General features: G+C 42.3%; 1 protein-coding gene across 6 annotated transcripts in view; it reads left to right on the top strand.

Moving 5' to 3' along the window:
- The first annotated feature begins 1,715 nt into the window (after positions 1-1,715).
- Positions 1,716-22,778, top strand: part of tnni3k (TNNI3 interacting kinase) — a 27,688-nt gene continuing 6,625 nt past the window's right edge. Inside the window, exons 1-25 of one of the 6 annotated variants that reach the window (XM_036141309.1) lie at positions 1,716-1,885; positions 1,957-2,124; positions 2,211-2,303; positions 7,671-7,779; positions 7,922-8,007; positions 8,266-8,363; positions 8,453-8,563; positions 10,121-10,219; positions 10,319-10,457; positions 10,697-10,841; positions 10,913-11,017; positions 11,095-11,189; positions 11,273-11,422; positions 12,269-12,352; positions 12,446-12,502; positions 12,948-13,040; positions 13,130-13,187; positions 13,294-13,488; positions 16,368-16,472; positions 16,552-16,604; positions 18,155-18,207; positions 18,698-18,830; positions 20,056-20,165; positions 21,050-21,109; positions 21,864-22,033. In XM_036141309.1, coding sequence (XP_035997202.1) covers positions 1,813-1,885; positions 1,957-2,124; positions 2,211-2,303; positions 7,671-7,779; positions 7,922-8,007; positions 8,266-8,363; positions 8,453-8,563; positions 10,121-10,219; positions 10,319-10,457; positions 10,697-10,841; positions 10,913-11,017; positions 11,095-11,189; positions 11,273-11,422; positions 12,269-12,352; positions 12,446-12,502; positions 12,948-13,040; positions 13,130-13,187; positions 13,294-13,488; positions 16,368-16,472; positions 16,552-16,604; positions 18,155-18,207; positions 18,698-18,830; positions 20,056-20,165; positions 21,050-21,109; positions 21,864-22,033 — 2,642 coding nt within the window. In that variant the 5' untranslated portion in view covers positions 1,716-1,812. The other 5 variants (XM_012864859.3, XM_036141308.1, XM_021317599.2 and 2 more) reach the window with 5 other exon arrangements.

Raw genomic sequence — 22,778 nt, 5'->3', positions numbered from 1 at the left:
TGAGGGCGGAACCAGTGGACTGTGACTGGTAATTTGATGCTAAAATATTTGATTATTGTTTTGGGGGTTCTGCCTTTTCCTTCAGTGTCAAAAGAAACAAGTCATTCTCTACCAAAGAGCTACCAAAATTGTTTTTAGAAGTTTTGAGTCATCCATCATTATCTCTGTATACTTTTACTTTCTAAGAAGACAAAGCAAGCGTCTTGAAAAATATTTACCTCTTTTCTGTCTTTTACGTACAAATTTTCAGAAAAATTAATTAATTTGTTTGATCCTGATCAACGAATCATTCAACCCTAACCCTATAAATGCTCCTAAGCTCAAGAATTAAGACACTATTATGGCAACATTTGAACAATGGACAAAACATCTTGATCTTTAGGCATCCTGTTCATCTGCCAGGTAAAGAGTCAGGTTCTTCTTGGATTTATTTTACCCTATAGCTCGAAAATATGACTTATTGGCGTGTTTTATCTGCTAAAGAACTGACATGTCTCCTTGCTGCCCACTCCAGTCGGTGTATTTTAAAACACACACTGCATTAATAGTTCCTAAGAAATTTAACTCTTTTTTTTTAGCAGCCTAAGTAGGGAGGCCCAGACGTCCCTCTCCTCAGCCACTTGGGCCAGCTCCTCCGGAGGAATCACAAGGCGTTCCCAGGCCAGCCGAGAGACATAGTCCCTCCAGCAACAATAGTCCTGTTTTTTCCTGGTCACAGAATGCTGTGTGCAAGCTTGTTAATGGAAAGCTGATTTGAAGGAGAATGTGTGAAAAGAAACAAGGTACAAGCAATCGAGATGATTGCAGCCATGAGAAGGGTGGCTTGTGTGAAAAAGCTCACACAAGAGAAGGAATCATGCAAACAGGTCCTGACAACATATTGAAGGTATATTACTGTAGAACTGGGCATTCATTTTCAGTGGGCTGACACCTGTGGATTGAGATTCCTTTCTTTATTGGTCGTGTGTACTGTTATGATTTGTGAGAAACTGAACCTTTGGTTTTCATGAACTGTAAGTCTAAAGCATCAAAATCACCAGCAGTAACCTCTTAAAACATATCACTCTGAATCAGGCCCGTATTAAGACAATGTGGTGCCCCTGGGCACTATACCTCAACCCCCCCACCCCCCCTTACCCGTGCTGTCCTCCGGTCAAAAACATTAGACATAATCAAGGGGATTTCTGTAATGTAATTTACTATTTACTAACTTACACAACTACATGTAGGCAATGTAGGCATATGAGCAGTGAACAATATTCAAATGTCTCATTTTAAAATGTTGAAATAAAAAAAATCTTGATTTACTTATCATTTATTATTATTATTGTGACATCAGCGTTCACAAAACGAATAATGCATGGTCTTTCAACAATTTCGAGTAAATAATATAACAATTAATGACAAATATATTTTTAAAGCATGTGTCATGTGGTGTCCCCCCCCCCCCCCCCCCTCCCTCTTATGGATGATCCGGCCCTGCTCTGAATGAATCTACATTATATTATTAGGGATGTTAATATAAAACGGGATGCGGCTCTGTTTTACTCTTCCAAGGGAGGCAGCTCTGTGCTTCCGTGGAAACCCTCCTATTTGTGCAAACGCTCGCTCTATAACTCTAAAATATCCTCAAGTTTTTTTTTTATTATTATTGTTGCAAAGGTTGACGGATTTGACGGCGCGCGTGCGCTGTACGCAAAACCAGCCACGTGATCAAACCCGGAAGTAGACAATAAACAGAGAGCTGGGAGAGTTTACAGTAAAAACAAGCCATTCCCCGCCGTGTAATTTAGTGACATTAGCAGCGCCAGCATGAGTCGGGGCTGCAGCGGGAATCTACAAGACGCGACCAGAGAAAAGCTCAGGAAACTGAACTCTCTCCGCGGTGAGCTTCACATCTCACTCACCTGACTCCAGATTCAGATCAGCCACAGTAACGTTTGGCCTTTCCTGAAGGTCGAGAGGTTTTGCCAGGTGAGTTCTGGGATGTGGTGGCCGTGACCGCTGCGGACGAGAGCCAGAGAGAAGCGTACGAGCTGCAGATCAGAGAGAAGGTGGAGAGGAAAGAGCTTCCCCTCGGAGCTCAGTACAAGGTCTTCTCAGATCCTCCCGGGTGCAAAATAGGTCTGTGCTGACTTCTAAGGCATTTATCTTCTTTCCCTCCTCTCTTCTGTTGGATCGATGTTTAAAAAGTGGTGTTTTTCCTGCAGGGAATGGAGGCTCCACTCTGTATGCTCTGCAGCAGCTGAACGACATCTGTGGGAAAGCCCTAAGCGAGCTGAGGATCATCCTGATCCACGCAGGTTCGCGCAATTACCTGACAGTTTCCAACGATTTACAAAGAAAGCGAGTTTGATGGGAGTTTGTTGTGCACATGTTGCTTGAATGGAAATTTAGAAATGGCAATATACTGTGGAAAAAAAACCCTGAAAGCCAAGGAGCCAAGCTACAAGGATTTATTTCCTCTTAAAATTAATGCATTCACAAAGTCGTGGATAACAGCACAGCAGCATGACAAAACAAATCCAATTTTATATATATATATATATATATATATATATATATATATATATATATATATATATATATATAGGTCAGGCGTGTGACACCAGGGCAACAGGAGGCCAAAGAAAATGTATACTGTAGTTTGATAGTATATTTTTGATATATTATATTTAAATGAACTACATTTTCATCATAAACTATGTTTTTGTCCCTGGTTCTATGACAAGGTTTAATGTGCCTAATGCTGAGCAAAATTATAAAAGCATTGAGGTAAATTGTTGTTAGGGCTCTTAAAGATTGTGTTTAGAGTTCTTATCTGTGCTTTTAGGATAGGAAGTAATAGTCTGATATGTCCCAGTTATGTATTCAGTTGAATTAGGTTTATGGAGCTGAGCAATCACCTAAAATATACACGTGATGCAGTTATTGGGGGATTCTTGGAGTGGTTCTTGGCTTAAATGGATTTATAAATGAATAAAAAAAGCTAATTGACATTGGTGAGTTTGAACTGGGGCTACGCAATGTATAAAAATGTTGTCATTCATTGTCATATTATTGTGTGTAATGTGCAACATGTGGTAGACCACGCTCTGCACACTAATCATATAGTCACACACTTCACTGTTTGCCCTCACCTGATTTAGATGACTGATTTAGATGACTGTAGCGTATTGCTAAAATTTGCAGTGAGAGATGAAAAAGGAGAGCAAAAAAAAAATGGTTTTGATTGCAAGTCATGTCAATGCAGTACTTCAGTCAAATTTTTTTTCTAATTTTGGGTAGTTCAAACCGTGTTCTTGCAAACAACTCTGTTCTGTGCTCACTTTCTGCTCCTATAATACAGCGAATAAAAAAAAATAATAATAATAATAATAATAATGATAATAATAAAAAAATAAAAAGCATGGCAAGTCCACAGTCTGTCAGGTTTCTGCATAACCGAGAAACTTTTCCACTTCCTACCTGCTGTAAAGATTAGGCTGTTTAGGAGTTTCAAAAATAAACACTGAATATTTTCTACATCGAAACAAATGGATAAAAAACATAATAAATTGAATTCTGTTGAAAAAAAAGAAAAATCAGCAAGATGCACAGAATGCTAAATTAGATTCTAGCCTTGCAACAAAACTACATGAATTGCCGCCTGCCGTATAAATCATTCCTCTCGTCCACGCGTGTCTTCAGGTGGCTTCAGCCAGCGTCTGCCCAGTGCCAGCGCCCTGGGAAAGATCTTCATGCCGTTGCCGCTGGGCGAGCCCATCTACCAGATGCTGGAGCTCAAACTGGCCATGTACGTGGATTTCCCGTCAAACATGAAGCCCGGTGTTTTGGTCACCTGTGCGGATGACGTAGAGCTCTACAGCATCCCGGAGGAGCAGAGCGTTCGCTTTGATAAACCGGGCTTCACAGCCTTAGCCCACCCCTCCCCGCTCTCCGTGGGAACCACCCACGGTGTGTTTGTGCTGGACCCGCGTGACAGACGCCCATCCCTGGAAATGGAGAACGCCTCCTGTCTGCGCTTCCTGCACAAGCCGAGCGTCGACAGGATGCGGGACAGCGGAGCCGTCTGCAGGGAGCGGGGCGGCTTTCTCTCCATGTCCGACGGGGAGTTCGTCTACACGGACAGCACCTACTACATGGACTTTAACGCCGCCAAGTTACTCCTGAACCTGCTGAATGAGCTGGGTCCGCTGAGCTGCGAGATAGACGCGTACGGGGACTTTCTGCAAGCGCTGGGGCCTAAAGCCACGATAGAGTACACCAAAAACACCTCTAACGTCACCAAAGAGGAGGCAAGTCTGGTGGAGGTCCGTCAAAAGATCTTCCACCTGCTTCGAGGGACGCCCCTCAACGTCGTCCTGCTCAACAACTCCAAGTTCTATCACATGGGGACCGCCTCCGAGTTCCTCTTCCACCTGACGGAGGACGGGGCTTTCCGGAGCGAGCTGGGCCTCCTGCCGTCGGCCTTCAGCGTAAACGTCGGCGGAAGCGTCTCCGGTTGCTGCGTCGTGCACAGCGTCCTCGCTCCCAGCTGCTGCGTGGGGGCCGGGTCAGTGGTGGAGCACTCCAGGCTGGAAGCAGGGGCGTCCGTGGGCGGGGGATCCATCGTCAGCAGCTGCTGGGTCAGCTCGGGCCTCTCCGTGCCAGCCGGAGCGTTCATGCACACGTTGTGCGTAAACCACCGGGAGCAGGTCGGGTTTGTTACGGTCTTCTTTGGGATTAAGGACGATTTAAAGAGAAGCGTGGCGTCGCCCGCGTACTTGGGAGAACTACAGTTGTTTGGGTTCAGCCTGGCAAAGTGTCTGTCCCGCTGGGGGATGGAGAACGAGAGCCTCGGGTTCTCCGGAGACGCGGCGAGCTGCAGCTTGTGGAGCGCCCGCTTGTTCCCCGTCTGCTCCGAGCAGCGAAGCTCGTTCTCCGCGTCTCTCGGGATGCTGCAGGCCGTCCTGAGCGGCTCCGCCAGCCCCGCTCCCAGAGACGCGGCTCTGATGTCGATGCAGGACTGTTTGCAGCGCAAGAACCTGGAGGAGATGCTGAAGCTTAAGAGAAGACTGCGTCGTGACATCCAACAGGCCCAACTCGGCATTTAAACCTGTTTACAGACTTACTTTGTCAGTGAACGTGAAGCTTTGGACATTTTATAACCTAATATTGACTCCGTTTCAGAACAGTTTCTATAAAATCATTCATACTTTTTATATTTTGATTCATTAAATAGGAGAAGAGGGAAATCCCTTGTAAAGAAACCTTTTTAAAATTTTACAATAACAATTGTTTTTTTTTTTGTCATTCATTCCTTTTTCATCCAAATGTTTTAAGCTGATCAGATTCTAGTAGCATTTTAATTAGCGTTCCATGACTTCCTGTTTCCTTGCTGCAGAAATGTTCCTTTTACACAGAGGCCCATCATTCTTATCCCCGCTTCAAAATGGAAAAGACAGGAGAACATGCCATTCAAGTAAGGCCGATTTATTTAGTAAGGAAATGGCCGCAAGAAACATACCTCCTCTTTGCCATATCTACGGTCCGAGTCCGTAAATAAATAAATAAAATTCAGCTAACTGAGTTAACGACGTACGAATAAAACGGAGAATACTCTCCGTTTTATCTGTTCAAACACAAAGGAACATGCTTGTGCAAATTCTCAGTTATGCGGGTCATTGTAACAGCAGACGGGCTTAAATCAGAGGCAAAAGGAGGAACATGTTCAAAACTAGATATATTTTACAGCCCTATGTGCACTAAATGTTTAAAGTTTAACTTCCAGAAGTGCTCCTTTACTGCTATCTATGTGCATGGCAGCCATATTGGAGATCACTCACAATGTCGCGTTACCACATCATAAGGTGTTCTTGTTTTTCAACTTTTCAACTCATAACTAGGAAAATCTGACTTCCCTCCCCCCAAAAAAAACTCTCCACAACTCTCTGTCAGAGGACCTGCGTCACCAGTTCTCTCTAACGACCATTAGACTTTATCCATGTACCCACTTTGAGAATCATACAGAAGAAAAGCCTTTTCTGTCCTACCATCACAACTGGTTCTAATAAAGAACCTCGCTCTGTGGTCAGATCAGACTAAATCGTTTTATTCTTCGCAACAATCATCCCCATCAGGTTTGATGTGAAAAACATTGACTGTGGAAAATCACCTCACTACCAAACGGGCCTGAGAACCTCGTTGGAGTGCATGTTAACATGATCTCTTTATACAACCTGGACAATTTAAGTAGAAATCCTTTGACTTTAGCAAGAATAAAAAAGAGAGGTTGAGAAAGTAGAGGTGCCAGTCAGTACATGACTTAATAAAAAGAGGAGAAAAGAGTTTAATGCTGATGTTCTTTCTTCCCTGCACTGAATGAATGAAGTTTAAGGTTATGCAACGGCAATAAAAAAAACAATTTTATTTTAAGGCCTTTTACACGTCTTCACCAGGGGTGGCAAAAAGTGCAGAGGCTGCTGTACTTTAATGATCAAAAACACGTTAGTACTATTATCAAACCATATGGTGCCGCTGCAACATTTCTTAAATCTGCTGGGAAAGTTTTCGTTTTAAATCTTTCCTCTTTTTATATATATATATATATATATATATATATATATATATATATATATATATATATATATATATATATATATATATATATATATAATTTTTAATTTTTTTGAAATGCGATATTTGCTGCGATTGTTGACATCAAATCTCATGTCACAGACATCAAAGTGCAACATCGCAGAAAAAGTCTAGCGAGGTTACAGCTGTGTTATGGGTGGATTTACTCCAGCTGTTGTGGACCTTAGCCTTGTAGCTTTGCACTCACTTTTTAGATGAATATCAGCAATGGACTGGAAGGGAAAACCCATGTTTGCAATATTTAAAAGCATTCCTATCTTGTTGGTGTGTCCTGGACATAAAAATATATATATAAAAAAATAATTACATAAGTATTAAGAAAAAAAGCATAACAAATGCAAATATCAAAGACTTAAAAAAACTGGACTGTGCAATCTTAGTGCTCCAATGTAATACAAATATTAACTTCTTCATTGCACTACAGCAACTCCTGTAAGTCAATGTTTTAATGTGAGCTTTTCAGCAGGAAGCAGCTAATAATTCTGTTAAAAATCCTATCTTTTGAATGAAAAAGCGACAACGTCCTGCATCCTCCTCCCCCGTCTCTTATCACGCTGCACACGGATCGCCCCGCTTGGTCAACAATCCGCAGACTCACACAGTGAAGGGAGATCGGCTGTCATAGTTGTGAGGCATTCCTCTCAGAAGGGTTTATTTTTAGCATACAGCCATGATCCGTCTTTATCTGGACCCGTCCAATTGTGCCAGAGTGTCAGATTGTGTTCTTCACTAAACTACACGCCGCATAAAAAAAAAGACAGAAAGAAGGCCGTTTCAATGGGAAATTACAAATCCAGACCATCTCAGACGTGCACAGGTAAGGCCTTTTTTTTTAGCTGTCGTTTTTGGATGTATACAGAACTTGCTGCGCTCCTTTTTTTTATCACTGAGCTCGCATCACTCCTCTGAAGACTCACACGAGCTGCCACAGTTTCTTATTTCAAGTTGTTGACGTGTTACTTTATGGATGCTATGCAAAGCGGCGTAAAGCGAAGAGATTCTGATGTGTTTGTAATAACCGCGATGTGAAGACGAGTGGAAGAAGAAGGTGGGGGAGTCGTACTCTGTGATCATCGAGAAGCTGGACGACGACTTCCAGCTCCCAGAAAGCGCCCTGGCAGACCTCCACCTCGCATTCAGGTGACAAACCATCCCCTTCCTGATCGACGCAAATGAAAGTCTGTTCTGAGAAATCAAAGCTGCACCGCTTTCTGTGGAGCCCCCTTTTTTATTTTGACGAGCTTTTGGTTTTGATTTGGGATTCTGACGGCCTGCGGTTCAGCTCTGACGAGGCTTTCCAGAAGGTGAACGTGAACTACCGGACAGAGAAGGGGCTGTCGCTGCTGCATCTCTGCTGCGTGTGTGGAGGTATGCACGACTGCTGGAGTCTATTAATAACACCTCTGCAAAAAAATGTGAGCGTGGAGGGAAGGATTACCGTGGCGCCCACTGACTTCATTGTGCCCAGATGACCTTTTCTGTTCTCAGCAGCAAAAAAAAACTAAAGACAGGTGGAGAAATAAAAAAGTAGAGCAGGGTTGATTATATCTCTTTACTCCTTTGTATAAGGTTTAATTGGCTGAAGTATTGTATAATTAGCACATGATATCACCCTGGTGTGCCCAGGAAATAAGGCCCACATGCGCACCCTGATGCTCAAAGGCCTGCGTCCTTCGAGGCTGACCAGGAACGGTTTTACTGCGCTCCACCTGGCGGCTTATAAGGTCGGGCAACTCTTGTCTTCATGGCGAATGTTTGTTCTTTTGAAGATAACGTTACGAGTCTAAGTCCTTGGTGCGTTGCTGGGCTGCAGGACAACGCAGAGCTGGTGACTGAGCTGCTGCACGGTGGATCAGACGTGCAGCAGGTGGGATACGGGGCCCTCACAGCGCTGCACGTTGCCACGCTGGCCGGGCATCAGGAGGTGAGCGGGAGAGTCACTATCTTACATGCATCCCACTCCGTCCACTCGTCATTACCAACGTACCACAGTAAGGCCACAAAAAGTCTGGAGTAATGTGGAGTAACAAGCTTTTTACTCCACATTACTCCAGACTTTTTCAAGTGAGAAAGCTTCCTGGAGAGGAAGCGAAACGTCTTCAACTGTGAAAAACAAGTCCAATTGCTTTGTTTTTTACTTTTTTTTTTTTTTTTGAATGACCATGACCTGGATGACTGAGAATCTTCACCAGCATTCTGTTCCTTTTAAAAGATTTTGATACAGTGTGTTGCAAAAACATTCAAAGCTCTTCAGCTTTTTAATATAGTCTAAGATATCAATGTACAGAAAAGGCCTTTCTGATTAAACTCTTTTACTACTGTTACAGTTCACCACCCCAATATTTTCCCTTTTTCAAGTCCGGCCAAATCTCCTCAGTTGGATTTCGGTGTGGACTTCTACAGTCCCTTATTCCTATATTGTATTTTTTTTTATATTTTATGCTTTTGTGTGTATCTGCATACTCCATTTGCCTTTCACTTTGCCGCCAATACACCTGAATTTCCCCAAGGTGGGAGAATAAAGGATATTTCTTTTCTATTCCACTACGACTGAATCAGTCATGAATGTGTTTTTTGATTTTAACCATTCTACTGAAGCTCTGGATGCAGGTTCGCTGTCCTGCACGAAGGTGAACACCCTCTTCAGGCTCCTGCTTTCTGTGCCCACTAACAGGTTTTCCTGCAGCGTGGCCCTTTGTTCAGGTTCCTCCATCGTTCCATCAGCTCTGCCCAGCATCCTGATGTGATGCTGTAGGTCAGATAGTATTAACACCAGATTCACGGAGAGCACCAGCTGTCCTGGTGACAGACTTTTCTACCTGAATTCTGGATTTCTGCAGCTCCTCCAGAGTCACCATGGGCCTCTTGGCTGCTCCTTTGATTAAGCCTCTTCTTGTCCAATATGCCAGTTTAGGTGTCTTGGTAGCTTTGCAAATTTGCCATACTGTTTCAGTTTTAGGATGGTGGATTAAATGTTGCTCTGGGTGATGTTTGAAACCTTGGGTTGCTGTTTCACATCCCAACGTCCTGCTTTACATTTCTGAACAACCCTCTCTCTCTGAGCAGTTTCTCTGGTGTAACTCAGTCTTTTTATACTCTGATGTTCTCAAACAAACATCCGTTGGTTGACGGTTTACATGACATCTTATTTAGATATTCAGAGTAAAGAGGGCTGAGTGGAAAAAGAGAAACAATGGAAAAGGTTTTAGTGTTGTCAATGCTTTTTAAATGGGCTATATAGCCAAACTCCTCTGGCTTTGCTCTAATGTTTGGATCTCTTAGAAAACATGAAAAAGTGTATTGATTTCTGCAATATTATATCAGTTGGAAAGAATAATTGTGCTGTTGCAGTAGCAAATCTCGCTGCTTTTATTGATTGTAGCATCTTGCTTGCTGTTTACCGATTAACGGTGGTATGATCAAAAGTCCGATCTGTTTTATGAACAAACTCATTTTGACTGATTATCTTGTCCTCATTCAGGTTGCTGACATACTCCTGCAGCATGGCGCTTTCGTCAACGTTCAGGATGCTGTGTTCTTCACTCCGCTGCACATCGCCTCCTACTACGGTCATGAGCAGGTTGATGATGACTTACATTATTCCAAAAAAAACCTGAACTGGAAAATAAAAAAAAAATCCCTCCCCTTATTCCCGACATGCATTCTTCTTGTTTTCCAGGTGGCAAAGCTTCTGCTGAAGTTTGGGGCAGATGTGGATGCAAGCGGTGAGGTGGGTGACCGGCCGCTGCACCTGGCTGCAGCTAAAGGCTTTCTTGGGATCATCAACCTGCTGGTGGGAGACGAGAGCAAAGCTAACGGTGAGAACAGGAAAGCCGAATCAGGATGACCCATTTAAGCTAATTAAGCTTAGAAATTCTGAGTGATTTATTTTTAACTTGTTTGGTAGCTGTCAAAAAAAAACCATTTATCCTGTGCAGCACAATCAGGTTGAACCAGCGTATTTGCTTCTCCAGTCGCCACTTGGGAGTCATTTCCAAAACATTTAAGCAAGGACAGTTGCTCAGCGTCTCCCACTGTTTGCTCTCTTTCAAACCAGTCAATGCCCGAGACAACGAAGAACACGCTCCTCTCCACTTCTGCGCCCGCTTTGGCCACCACGAGATCGTTCATTTTCTCCTGGAAGGGAACAGCGAAGTCCAGCCTCATTCCGTCAACATCTACGGCGACACACCACTGCACCTGTAAATAAACCCACCACGGACCCCGGTCATCTACCCGCTTGCAGCCGTTGACTTGATGTGTTTTTCCTCAGGGCCTGCTACAACGGCAAATTTAGCGCGGTGAAGGAGATGATGCAGCTTTCTGGTACGGAGAGTCTTTTAAAGGAGAACATATTCAGCGAGACGCCGCTTCACAGGTACAGACGAGCACGGCGGCGTTATGTGCTGTCCGTTCAGCTCAGAGGGGATAATAATTCTCCGTCTAATGTCGCAGTGCGTGCACTTACGGCAAAGACCTAGAGATGGTGAAGTTCCTGCTGGGCCAGAACGCCATGAGCATCAATCACCAGGGCAGAGATGGCCATACGGGTGACCGCTCAGTTGCCTTAAAACTGACATGACCCCTCTTTACACATCTGCAACCAAATCCAAAGTCTCATCCTCGTATGCAGCCCTTCACAGTGCCTGTTTCCACGGCCACATCCGCCTGGTGCAGTTTCTGCTGGACAACGGGGCCGACATGAACCTCGTGGCCTGTGACCCCAGCAGGTCCAGCGGGGAGAAAGACGAGCAGACGTGCCTGATGTGGGCTTATGAAAAAGGTGAGCCTGTAAATGCCTTACAAAGCGTTCGCATTGACATAAATTCACAGACACAAGCTTTAACGTATTTTATTTAGAACTTAATGTTGTTGTGGCCCAGCTTTGACATCTCCAAAAAAATCCACAAGGGCCACAGATGCACCTTGGACGAGTAATTTACGCAGGCAAAAATAAATCCATTTTCCAGGTAAAGTCGTTTAGTTTGTGGTTTATTTCTCTTTTGCAAGCAAGCAAACAGAAATTGACAAACATTTTCCTCCGTGCTTCTCTTGCGCTGGTAAAAAAAACCATACGCCCACCCAGATGCATGCTGGTCCTACCACTGACATCCTATTAATACGCTTAATCCACCCAAATTGCTCATAACTAACCAGAAGCAAAGAAAACTAAATAACCAACACATCATCTCAAAAGAAATATCAAACAATAAAGTAAAATAAATAACCTTAACTAGATTATGCACAAAAAATTAAAATTTAATTAATAACAAAAACAATTGGCTGTGCATAACTGTGAAGCGGACAAAAAGGGTTTTCAAAATTTCAAGCAGAAATTTTCTAAGTGTGTCATGACTTTGTATTCATTCCCCTTTAATTTGATACTAAAAAATAAAAATCCAGCGTAATCCGTTGCGTTCATAAATCAGCTAACGAGTCCGCCCGTATGAGGGATTGCTGCAAAGTCAACAACCCAATGGAAGCAGCTCTCCACCGTCGCTCCACGCTCGTCCAGGAGGAGCGAATGCTGCAAGTCAAAGACTTCATCCAATCTTCAAGGCCCTGTCTGCACATGTGTTTGTATAGACGAACTAAAAGCCTGCTCTTGTCTTCTCTTTATGTTTGCCAGGTCACGATGCCATCGTCACCTTACTTAAGCACTATAAACGTCCAGATGATTCTCCGTGCAATGAATACTCCCAGCCAGGAGGGGGTGAGAAATAACCAGATGATCAATTGCAACAAAATCCTAAATAATCTCCCAACAAAATGTCTGATTTCGCACACTGTTTCCCCCCCCCCCCAGATGGCTCCTATGTTTCAGTCCCATCTCCCCTGGGAAAAATCAAAAGCATGACCAAAGGTAGTGAGGTGGAGTGAAAGCACAGCAGATTTCCCCCACAACTCTGTCGACTCAGGGCACTGCACACAGTTTGTCTGTTTGTCTGATCCGAACATATAAATCAGGCTTTTTGTTGATTATCAAACCAACTTAAATCAATTTGTCTTCATTTCTAAATAAAGCAATAGGTTTTCATTAAAACAAAACCAAACATTAATTTATTGCAAATATATTTTTTTCCAAATAACCACACAAATAAATATAAATGTTTTCTGTACTGTTGCCATAAGAAGGAGAATAAGGCTACATACACTTTGTGTGCTACAATAATATTTAGTTTAAGATTTGTTGAAATAAATCATGTTGTAGGTAGTCTAACTGGGACAGTGGATCTAAATTAAGGATTTACTTCCTGAGTAATTCCACCTGGAGTTAACGACACTTTTTTTTTTTATTGTTCTTCCAGAAAAAGCTGAAGTGCTCGTGCTCAGGGCCAGCCTTCCATCTCATTTCCACCTTCAGCTGTCTGAGCTGGAGTTTAATGAAATTATCGGCTCGGGTAGGTCCATTCGTCTTTGTTTTTCCTGTCCGCTAATGTGCTTGAAAATCTGATAACGCTATTGATGAGCGTGTGCGTTACACACGCAGGCTCCTTTGGGAAAGTCTACAGAGGCAAATGCAGAAACAAAATTGTCGCCATAAAACGGTATTTTTTCTCCTCACCCAGACAGAAGAAATGATTTTGGATCCAATAGAGAGTTAGAAGATGTTTGATTTTTATTTTTATTTATTTATTTTTTTGTTAATAACAGCTACAGAGCCAACACGTACTGCTCAAAGTCTGATGTGGACATGTTCTGCAGAGAGGTTTCCATCCTGTGTCGCCTCAATCACCCCTGCATCATTCAGTTTGTGGGGGCGTGTCTGGACGACCCCAGTCAGTTTGCCATCGTCACCCAGTACGTCTCTGGAGGCTCGTTGTTCTCCCTGCTGCACGAGCAGAAAAGGTGAGAAGCTGTGCATCACTAATGTGCACACACACAAATATATCAGGCTCAACCAATCATCAGAGCACGGTGCATTGATCTACCCTCTGCCATTTACCAAAACCACTAATTATTATTTCTGGTTAACAAGCCAGTAAAACAACTGCAAAACGTTACAACCTGCACAGGTGCCAAAAGACGTAGACAGTAATTGCAAAATGCAAACGAAAAACAGCAAATATGTCAATTTTTTTTTACAAATTGACCTTGAAGACAAAACCTAGTAAAACAGATTAATCCTGATGATAAATAGATTCCTATCCAGACACAATAGAAACGTACCATAAACCCACAGCAACTATACAGTAAGCAGCAACACAATGTATTGTGATTTATAAAAACAGAGGCTAACACAAACTTTGTTCAAAGAAGCACTTCTATATAGGAGGGCATTCAAACCATATTTTATATATAGTTTCTATTTTAATGCTAAATGTTAGCCCTATAGTACAGTTATCTGCTACAGTGAGTTAGAGATGTAATAGTTTAAGGCACCCGCTTAAAAGTTGTGGGGTTATTTGAATCTATGTATTCATTTTTAATTTTCTTTTTAAATATTTTTTGAGTACATCTGTTTAGTTGTTTTCATTATCAGTGTTACTGGGCTCTTGGTTTAGCTGGTGATCAATACAAATCCTACTAAAACTTTATTATTATGAGTCGCATGTTGGCAAAGTTCAGAGGATAAAAAGGGCTACAAAGAACAGTCCACCATTAACACACTGCTCTTTACATAAATACAGAAGGTATTTAAACATGTTTCTATGTTGATTATCAATTCTAAATATATGTACTTTCAGTACCCCTTGAAAAAGTTACCCTATTTTTTGTACGTAGACTAGATGAAAAAGACTAGAAAACAGTAGGAACACTGTGAAGGTCATGCTCTTTGATTTCTCCAGGGCATTTAACACAATTCAGCTTGATTTACTAAGTGAGAAACTCAAGAACAAACAGGTGGAGGTGTCAACAATCGCCTGGATTGATTTGGATTGATTGACTACCTGACAAGCAGACCACAGTTTGTGAGACCAAAGGGTCATTTTTCTGACCAGGTGCTGAGGAAGATGGGAGCACCGCAGGGCATTGTACTCTCACCATTTCTTTTCGCACAAGTCAGTCATGTCATCTGCATTTGTCAGGTCTATAAGAGATGGCCAAGAAGGTGGGTACTGAGAACTGGTGGACCGCTTTTGGCTTTTGTGGTGTGAACGGTCATCTCATCTTGAATGGAAAGGAGGAAAAAAAGAAAGATGATCGTAGATTTTATGGGATTAATTTGGGAATATGTCAGACACTATTTCCATCATGGGAGAAGAAGTGGATGAGACTGGTGAGAGTCAACACTTCTATCATTACCTGAACAAGAAACGGGACTGAAGTAGGAGCAATGAATGCTTTCTACATAAAGGGAGAGAGCAGACTGCGCTTCTTAAGGAGGTTTTAGGTGCTTCAGTGTTTACAGCATCTGTAGCAGAGAGAGTAATCTCATCCGCCTGTCACCCAGAGCTTTCACACAGTGTCTTCAGTCAGATCTGCAACAACCCTATAACCCCTGCAGGAGATCCTTCCTGCCCACAGCCACACCTGTATGACGACTCGTTGACAAAACTCACATGATAACAGTTTCAACAACGTCCTTTTTCAGTTTTGGGTTGAAAAAAATCTTATTGAATCGAATTGAACAGATAACAACATGTGCAAATAATAAATAGAAAATTGTTAGTAAGACTCACTGGGTAATATCTACAAGAGACAAAGTCACAACAAACTTTTGGTTAAAAAAATAAAATGCGCCTAAAGTTTTCTCTTTTTTTTATTTTTTTTTATTTTTTTTATTTAACCAGGTAAACCCCGTTGAGATCTGGATCTAATTTTCAAGGGGGACCTGGGCAGAAATCTGCAAAAACACTACAACCTGGTTACAAAAATAAAACCAATTAATACATATGCACAAATATAAAACAATAAAAACAATTTAAAAGCAGTGACACTGTTTCATACAAGCTTGTTGTCTATCTTTAAGAACCGCTCGAAATAAGTCCAATGAAATAGTTTCCGACATCTTGAGCTCAGACTGGAGCTGATTCCACGCTATAGGAGCCAACACACTGAATGCTTTCTTTCCTTTATCAATTTATACACTCTAGTCCAGGGATTTCTGTACAGGGGGGTAAAAGAGAATGTTTTGAGGGTGGGGGTTCTTTAACTTTACAGCCACTTTAGCACAAGCAATCATCATCGTGTCTCCAGTCTTGTCATCTAACCACCTCCATTGTGATGTTTTTATATCACAACATGTTAAGATACGAGATAAGATAGATTCTGCTGAACCAGTTGGGCTATTTCAGAGTAAGATGCAGTCTATTGCATTTCTGTTAATTACAGGTCAACTTATGCGTTGACCCCTGCTAACAAAATAAGCTTCTCCAAATAAAAAGGATAGATTGTGGATGAGCTGAGCATTTTGCTTTAAAGTAAAAAAAAATCCAGTTGGTCTGTATTATGCAGAAGATCGATATGTAGGTGGCAGTAAATCTGATGTAAAAAGGAGGTCAAGCAGCTGGCAGTAATTATTTGGTGTTGTAGAATAAGCACTTGTTTGCGCGATGCGGCCGACGGGTCCAGGTCTCATTATCAGCCGAGCTAGCGCCGGTCCGCCAATCTCTGCCCCTCAGCCGGGATCAGCATCGATCCAGATGAAGTGTTCCGCTAACTGTGTGGCCAGGTGCTGTCTTTATAGACTGTCCTATTGATCTGTGTAGAGTGCTGCGTGTGATTGGCAGAGGCCATTGATCCGGCACTAAGTGGTTGCTGCTTTATTATGTGTCAATGGACAGGCTCATCGACCTGCAGTCCAAGCTCATCATTGCCATCGACGTGGCCAAGGGCATGGAGTACCTGCACAACCTCACCCAGCCCATCATCCACCGGGACCTCAACAGGTTGGCGTCACGCTAATAACGTGTGTGGCGGGAGCCATTTTTTTTTGGTCTGCAGTAACTACTGATGTCTTCCTTTCAGCCACAATATCCTGCTCTATGAGGACGGGCATGCAGTGGTGGCGGATTTTGGAGGTCAGGATGTCTCCTCTTTGAGTTCAAAAGGAAAGACGAACTGATCCAGAATGGATCTGGATCTTCTAGCTAGAGCATCCATAAGAACAACTTTGTTCACCACCGACAACTCTGACACAATTTGATCATTTTCACAGTCAGGTTATGCCAGACGGTGGTGGATTTTAGCTAAATTAAGCATAGCAGTTCTGTGTTTTTTCAGAGACTAAGGTCCGTTATTGAGATACTTTGTAAGATTATACATTTTGAAAGAAATATGCTTTTTATTTACATATATTTAAAAAAATTGCATGTAAAATTATGTCTTTTTCACAAATAAGTAAAAACTCTATTGACATCTCATCAGTCAAACCCTTAATATAATTGTTGAGCAGTTCTTTTATGTTTCCACTTTTGATGATTTATCTTTGGAGATGAGCTCCTGGTCTTAGTTGGAAAGCCTTCTTACCATCATGATAATCTTTGGCTACCTTCACAGGTTCACCATCAGATTTCTAATTTGCCAGGGCTAAAAATAATTTGGGGCTTAACTGTACATCTTCAAATTTTACGAAAACAGGAAAAGGAAAGTACACAGCATGCTTTTTTTCATTTTGGGATTTATGTTTTAGGACAAGGATGTCAAACTCATTTCTATATGGGGCCACTTTGGTGTCATGATGTCATTAAAAGGGCCAGTTGCACGTGTATAGACCATACTTTTCATTTCATAATTTCATTCCAGTTCACATAGTAGTATAAAAAATGCACAGTGACATAAAAGTAGCACCCTTAAGCCCCGTTTATACAGTTTATCTGCAAAAAAAGTTGATATTGGGGTGAGTTACACTAACAGAAGGCACAGTTTTAGCCACTTTATACACTTTAAAAGGATATATCCCTCTACTTTATGACATGATATGCCTTTTGTTTTGGCTCTTGGGGGCCGGATAATTTATCTTGACGGGCTGGAATCGGCCCGCGGGCCTTGAGTTTGACACCTGTGTTTTAGGAGATAGCCAAAATGCCCTCGTCTTTACCAGATTCAAATAAATGATTGAAACCTAACCTTGAGTGTAAAAGACCCCAACCGACTCTACAATGTTCTTACTTTATAAACAAAAACTAAGCCAGAATGAGAAGTTTGAATGTTACACATCAAGTGCTCCCCATCATTGTTGAAGCTGTTTTCTGGGTCTTTCATGGTGTTGCTGACGTACATTTCTACGCTGGTCCCACCGCAGCCTTTTAGTCCGGTTGGGGTTTCGGTGTCCGTTTTGCAACAGTTTGCAGGAATGTCCAATTTCAACGGCAGTAATCCCTCTGAACATCTGAACAGCAGCACCGGGGTACTTAGCTTTGCACAATCTGCTTGTCTACTATTGCTTCGTATTTGGCTGTTAAATAAATACAGAAGTTAAATACCACAAACTTCTTTTCAATAATGAGTTTTTGATGAGACAAAAAGGTATCAAAGGTAGCCACTTAGATATGACAGAGTTTATGCTGATCACTGTGAACAGAGCTGTCCACCTTTGCTTTACCCCTGAACGGTCTCTCTTCCTTTACAGAATCCAGATTTCTGCAGTCGGTAGATGAGGATAACCTGACCAAGCAGCCGGGGGTCAGTGATATTTGCTCGTTTGCTCATGACTTTTATGACATTATCGCGATTTCCCCCTCCCTCTCCAGCCTTACACGTCTCACACCAGCTACCGAACGAGCCGCTTCAGGCGGAAATTAAACTCTACGCGGGTTTTTGTTGTGGAGGCCCAAGCCAGAGCTTCTTCTGGCACCTGCCATCAATTACCCGCCAGCTAAAAAAGAAAAGTGCCTTCATGCAGAATTTTGTCTGGATGTGCTGACTCAGTGCTACAGAGTGCTTTGCCTGCAGTTTGATGTTAAGTGTGTTGCATCTCCGGGGAACCGCCTGTTGTCTCCAGTTCCTCGCCCTTACTACGACTCTGTGTAATTGGCCCATATTTCACCCGTGTGGATGTATGTGTTTGACCTGACTTAATGTTTTAAAACACATCAGTCATATGCTTCTGTGAAGCCTGCTCTGCAAACTAAAGTGCAAGCGTCTCCCTACCCGCTGCGTTCTGGGCATGCAGAACCTGCGATGGATGGCTCCTGAGGTGTTCACCCAGTGCACCCGCTACTCGGTGAAGGCCGACATGTTCAGCTACGCCCTCTGTCTGTGGGAGCTGCTCACTGGAGAAATCCCTTTTGCTCACCTGAAGCCAGGTAATTTTCCATCCCCCTCAACAGTTCCAACTATTATTACAACTCCAGGAAATACATGTGTGATGCACGGCTTTATATGGAGCGGTGTCAGTATCTGTGTTTTGAATGCTCATAAAAAAATGGGGGAAAAAAAACATCTAGCTTTTTGTGCTTAGAAAAGTATTTCCAGCACCTTCCGCTATTATTGCAGGGTTCCTACAGCATAAGGCAAGTTAAATTCAGGTGAGGGTGATCAAAATCATCTCAGGAACTGTCCTCTTATTAACAAGAATTAAACGCTATCCGAGTGCCAACCAGTTTATTAGGAGTGATGCCACGGGAAAAGCCCTTTCTGTCCTACCTTCACAAACGCACACTTTTGGTCAGAATATACTAAGACTGAGCTTTTCATCATCAAACACTAAGAAGATGAATATTTGGAAAAGCACCCATATGTCGAGTGTTAAGTATGGCAGGTCTGTGATGCTGTGGGCCACAGGGGACCAGATATAAACTAATGTGTGACAACAGGATGCTCATAAAGGACAAGGCAGGACACATCATCAGTATGATGACATCATACGTTTTAATTTAGCACAAATCGCTCGTTACTGTAATCAATTTTTGCTATGCCTGTTGGCACACAACAATGAATTATCACAAGTTTATACGAAGCGTTATTTAACTTTTTATCAGGTTTAGGAAAATTATTCCAAGTTTATCAGAAAAAAACTCAACTAGCTTTTAAAGAGTAACACTTTTCCAAAGCTTACCAGAAAAATTTTATTAAACTTTTGCATAAAGTTAAATGTTGCTCAAGTTAATGTCGGCTGCTGTTGCCTTGTTTGTCTGTACAACACCGGGATAGGAGTGAAAACAAACAAAGTCCCGTGCAAATCAGGACATCTGGTTACTCTATGTAGGCCTGTTTAAATAGTAAATAGACTGAGTTTATGTAGCACTTTTCCAGTCATACTTACCTCTAAAAACGCTTAATATTACAGCTACATTCACCCAATCACACTCTCAAATGCTCACACATTCATACACCGATGCCCAGATCGGTAGGTGGCTTTGTTTATGTTCCAGGGGTTATGCTCATGTCTAATAAGAGAAAGCAGAAATGTAATATTTCACTTACCTACCCGCGTAATTGAGAAGTTTAAAACAGAAGTTCATTGGAGAGGTTGTCAGCAAAAATGGTTTAATTTTACGCCTGCGTCTCAAGTGTCCCTTTGATCCTCAGCTGCCGCTGCTGCAGACATGGCTTACCATCACATCCGGCCTCCCATTGGCTACTCCATCCCCAAACCGATCTCTGCTCTTCTCATGAGAGGCTGGAACTCCCAACCAGAAGTAAATACTCTGAGTTTTTACTTTTGCCGGGGTTTATTTCTGGTTATCAGATTTCATGAATAAAGGAGCATCTTCTACATTTTTTTCTAACCTTGTACACGAAGCACTTTCCCTCTATTGTGTTTTGCTCTGCTCACTGTGTGCTCTTGGTTATGATGAACAGTAAAAGAGGCTAATTGAATTAGTGTCTTCAGCTGTGGTAAAGCTTCTAAGTAAAACGATGCAGAGTCAGTGGGTCCTTCATGCACGAGCAGCACTTAACGAATGATAGAAACCTGCGCCCAGATGATACTGCACATCGTCTCTCTGCTGTTTTTATGTAAGAACGTGTGGGATTTGCAGGATCATCCCACTGTGATGCTCATAATTACACGATTATTACACTTATTTCACGGCCAAACATGCTGGCACTGTATTTCCCTTTCTGACAGGTGTTCTTCCTGGTTGCCAATCGAGGCTCGCCCCCAACAAATTACCCATTTGCCATGTTTTGAAAATGGCTGCTTCTCAGTGCAAGCATGTAAAGACATCAAGTCACTGAATTTGACTTAAATTGTTCTTAATTTGCCAAATAACCGTTATTTCATATCAGACATAAATGTATGAAAATGCTTTCTGAACAGCTGACAGACTGCGTCCCCCGTCTCAGGATGTGGTGCATTTTAGATCAGGTCCCAGGGGCCAGTGTTTGTTCTTTTACGCCGAGGCAGGAGATCTAAAGGATCCCCCTCTTAAAAGCAGAGTTCACCTTTGCTTCACATGTGGGTGGACTTATATATATGAAAAAAAAAGAAAGACAGTACATACACCTGGGCATTATTTATTTATTTATTTGTGCTGTAAGACTGATGCCCTAGAAATAAAATGTTTCTCTGTGATTTCAGGACAGACCTGAATTCTCTGAGGTGGTTTCCAGCTTGGAGGAATGTCTCAGCAATGTTGAGGTGTGGAGAAAGGGCGGGGGGGGGGGGGGGGGGGGGGAGTATTTTCCTCCTTACAGATTTCTGCTTTTCGATTTTTGTCACACCTAAATGTTTCAGACCTTGAAACAGATTGTCAACACAATCAAAGATAACTTCAGTAAATAAATGTATTTTTAGAAAATAATTATTTGATATTTTTATATTTTATAAAAATAAGAAATTTATAATTTAAATATCCAAACCAGAATGGCCCTGTGTGGAAAAAATGCCTTGCCATCAAGCTTTTGATATAACGGGTGAACTTTACGTCTTTTACGTATGTGGAGAAATGTAGGCCCATATACCCATCGGAGGGTTTTCAAGCATAAAGTGTGTATTTAAAATACCACAACATCTCAACTGAATGTAAGACCAGACTTTCAAAAGCTTCCTTCAGCTTTTTTAAGCCAGTTTGGGGTGCAATGTGTTCAGCTTTTATCCCATGTAACCTCTCTGCGAATTGTAGATTCATCTCAAGGATGCAAAGATAAAATGGCAGGAAAATCCAGCCAGAAATACACGAACTCAGAAACAGTTTGCTTTTAAAGTTTAATAAACCGATATATATGCCCGATTATAGGTTAATACACCAAACAGATTTAGCCTGTCTCATTTTTTAAGTCTCTAAAATCTTGCATTTCAAGTAGGGCGTGTACTCTGGAGAGCCGCTGTTCCCATCTGTAGCGTCGCTTTGACTCACCGCTCACGATGACGTGTTTGCTCTGTGGTCTCACAGCTGATGTCCCCGGCTTCCAGCAACAGCAGCGGCTCCCTTTCGCCCTCCTCCTCCTCCGACTGTCTGCTTGGCCGAGGAGGACCCGGCCGAAGCCACGTGGCCGCCCTGCGCTCTCGTTTTGAGCTGGAGTACGCTCTCAACACCCGCGCCTACGCCTTCTGGACGCAGAGGTAGGACAGATCAAGGAGCTTCTTAGACAATCAAAGATCAAGAGGTTTTCAGCCCAAGGGTCACTCGGACTCAGCCAGAGCTGTGGTGCTGAATAACTGAAGCAGAATTTGGGTTGCTTTGCCTACGGCTTTAGTAGGTTTTCGTTTCTCTTGGATAACAAATGTCTTTTCATTGTGCAGTTACTTTGATTACCAATTTAATAACAATTTAATGTTTTACCTTTAAAAATCAATGGTAGAAAAAATTGACATAATTCCTAACACTACAATTTCCTTATACTAATAACGTCGTTAAAGGAGACATATGCAAATCTACTTATTTTAGCCCTTAAATACAGTATGTTGTGTACTTGGACTCTCTAGGAATGCAGAAAATGTGATTATGGTCTATCCAGGTGCTGCATATATATCTTTATATTCTGTTTGGGTCATATTTTTCAAGCTGATCAGTTTTCTCTCTTCTCTGTTACGTCTTTTGAACCATTGCATCACAATATTTGATGTGGAGCTGATAAACAAAGTCATGGACTGCTGCGTTACCAATTTCACAAATTCGCCATTTTTTTTTCTGGCTGCGATTTTGTAGTCCGAGCTGAAGGATGCTGAAGCTACTAGTGGATAACTCAAAGGCTCCATTTGAATACCCTTTTACAGTAAGACCTCTATAGCCAAAGCAATAGTGCGTCACCGGTCACCATGATAAGTGCAGTCCGAATAGTGCAGTCAGTAAGGAAGGACATAGGAA

Source organism: Fundulus heteroclitus, chromosome 9 (genome assembly GCF_011125445.2).
Source record: "Fundulus heteroclitus isolate FHET01 chromosome 9, MU-UCD_Fhet_4.1, whole genome shotgun sequence".
Classification (NCBI taxonomy): Eukaryota; Metazoa; Chordata; class Actinopteri; order Cyprinodontiformes; family Fundulidae; genus Fundulus; species Fundulus heteroclitus.
This window is presented reverse-complemented; position numbering and strand designations above follow the sequence as displayed.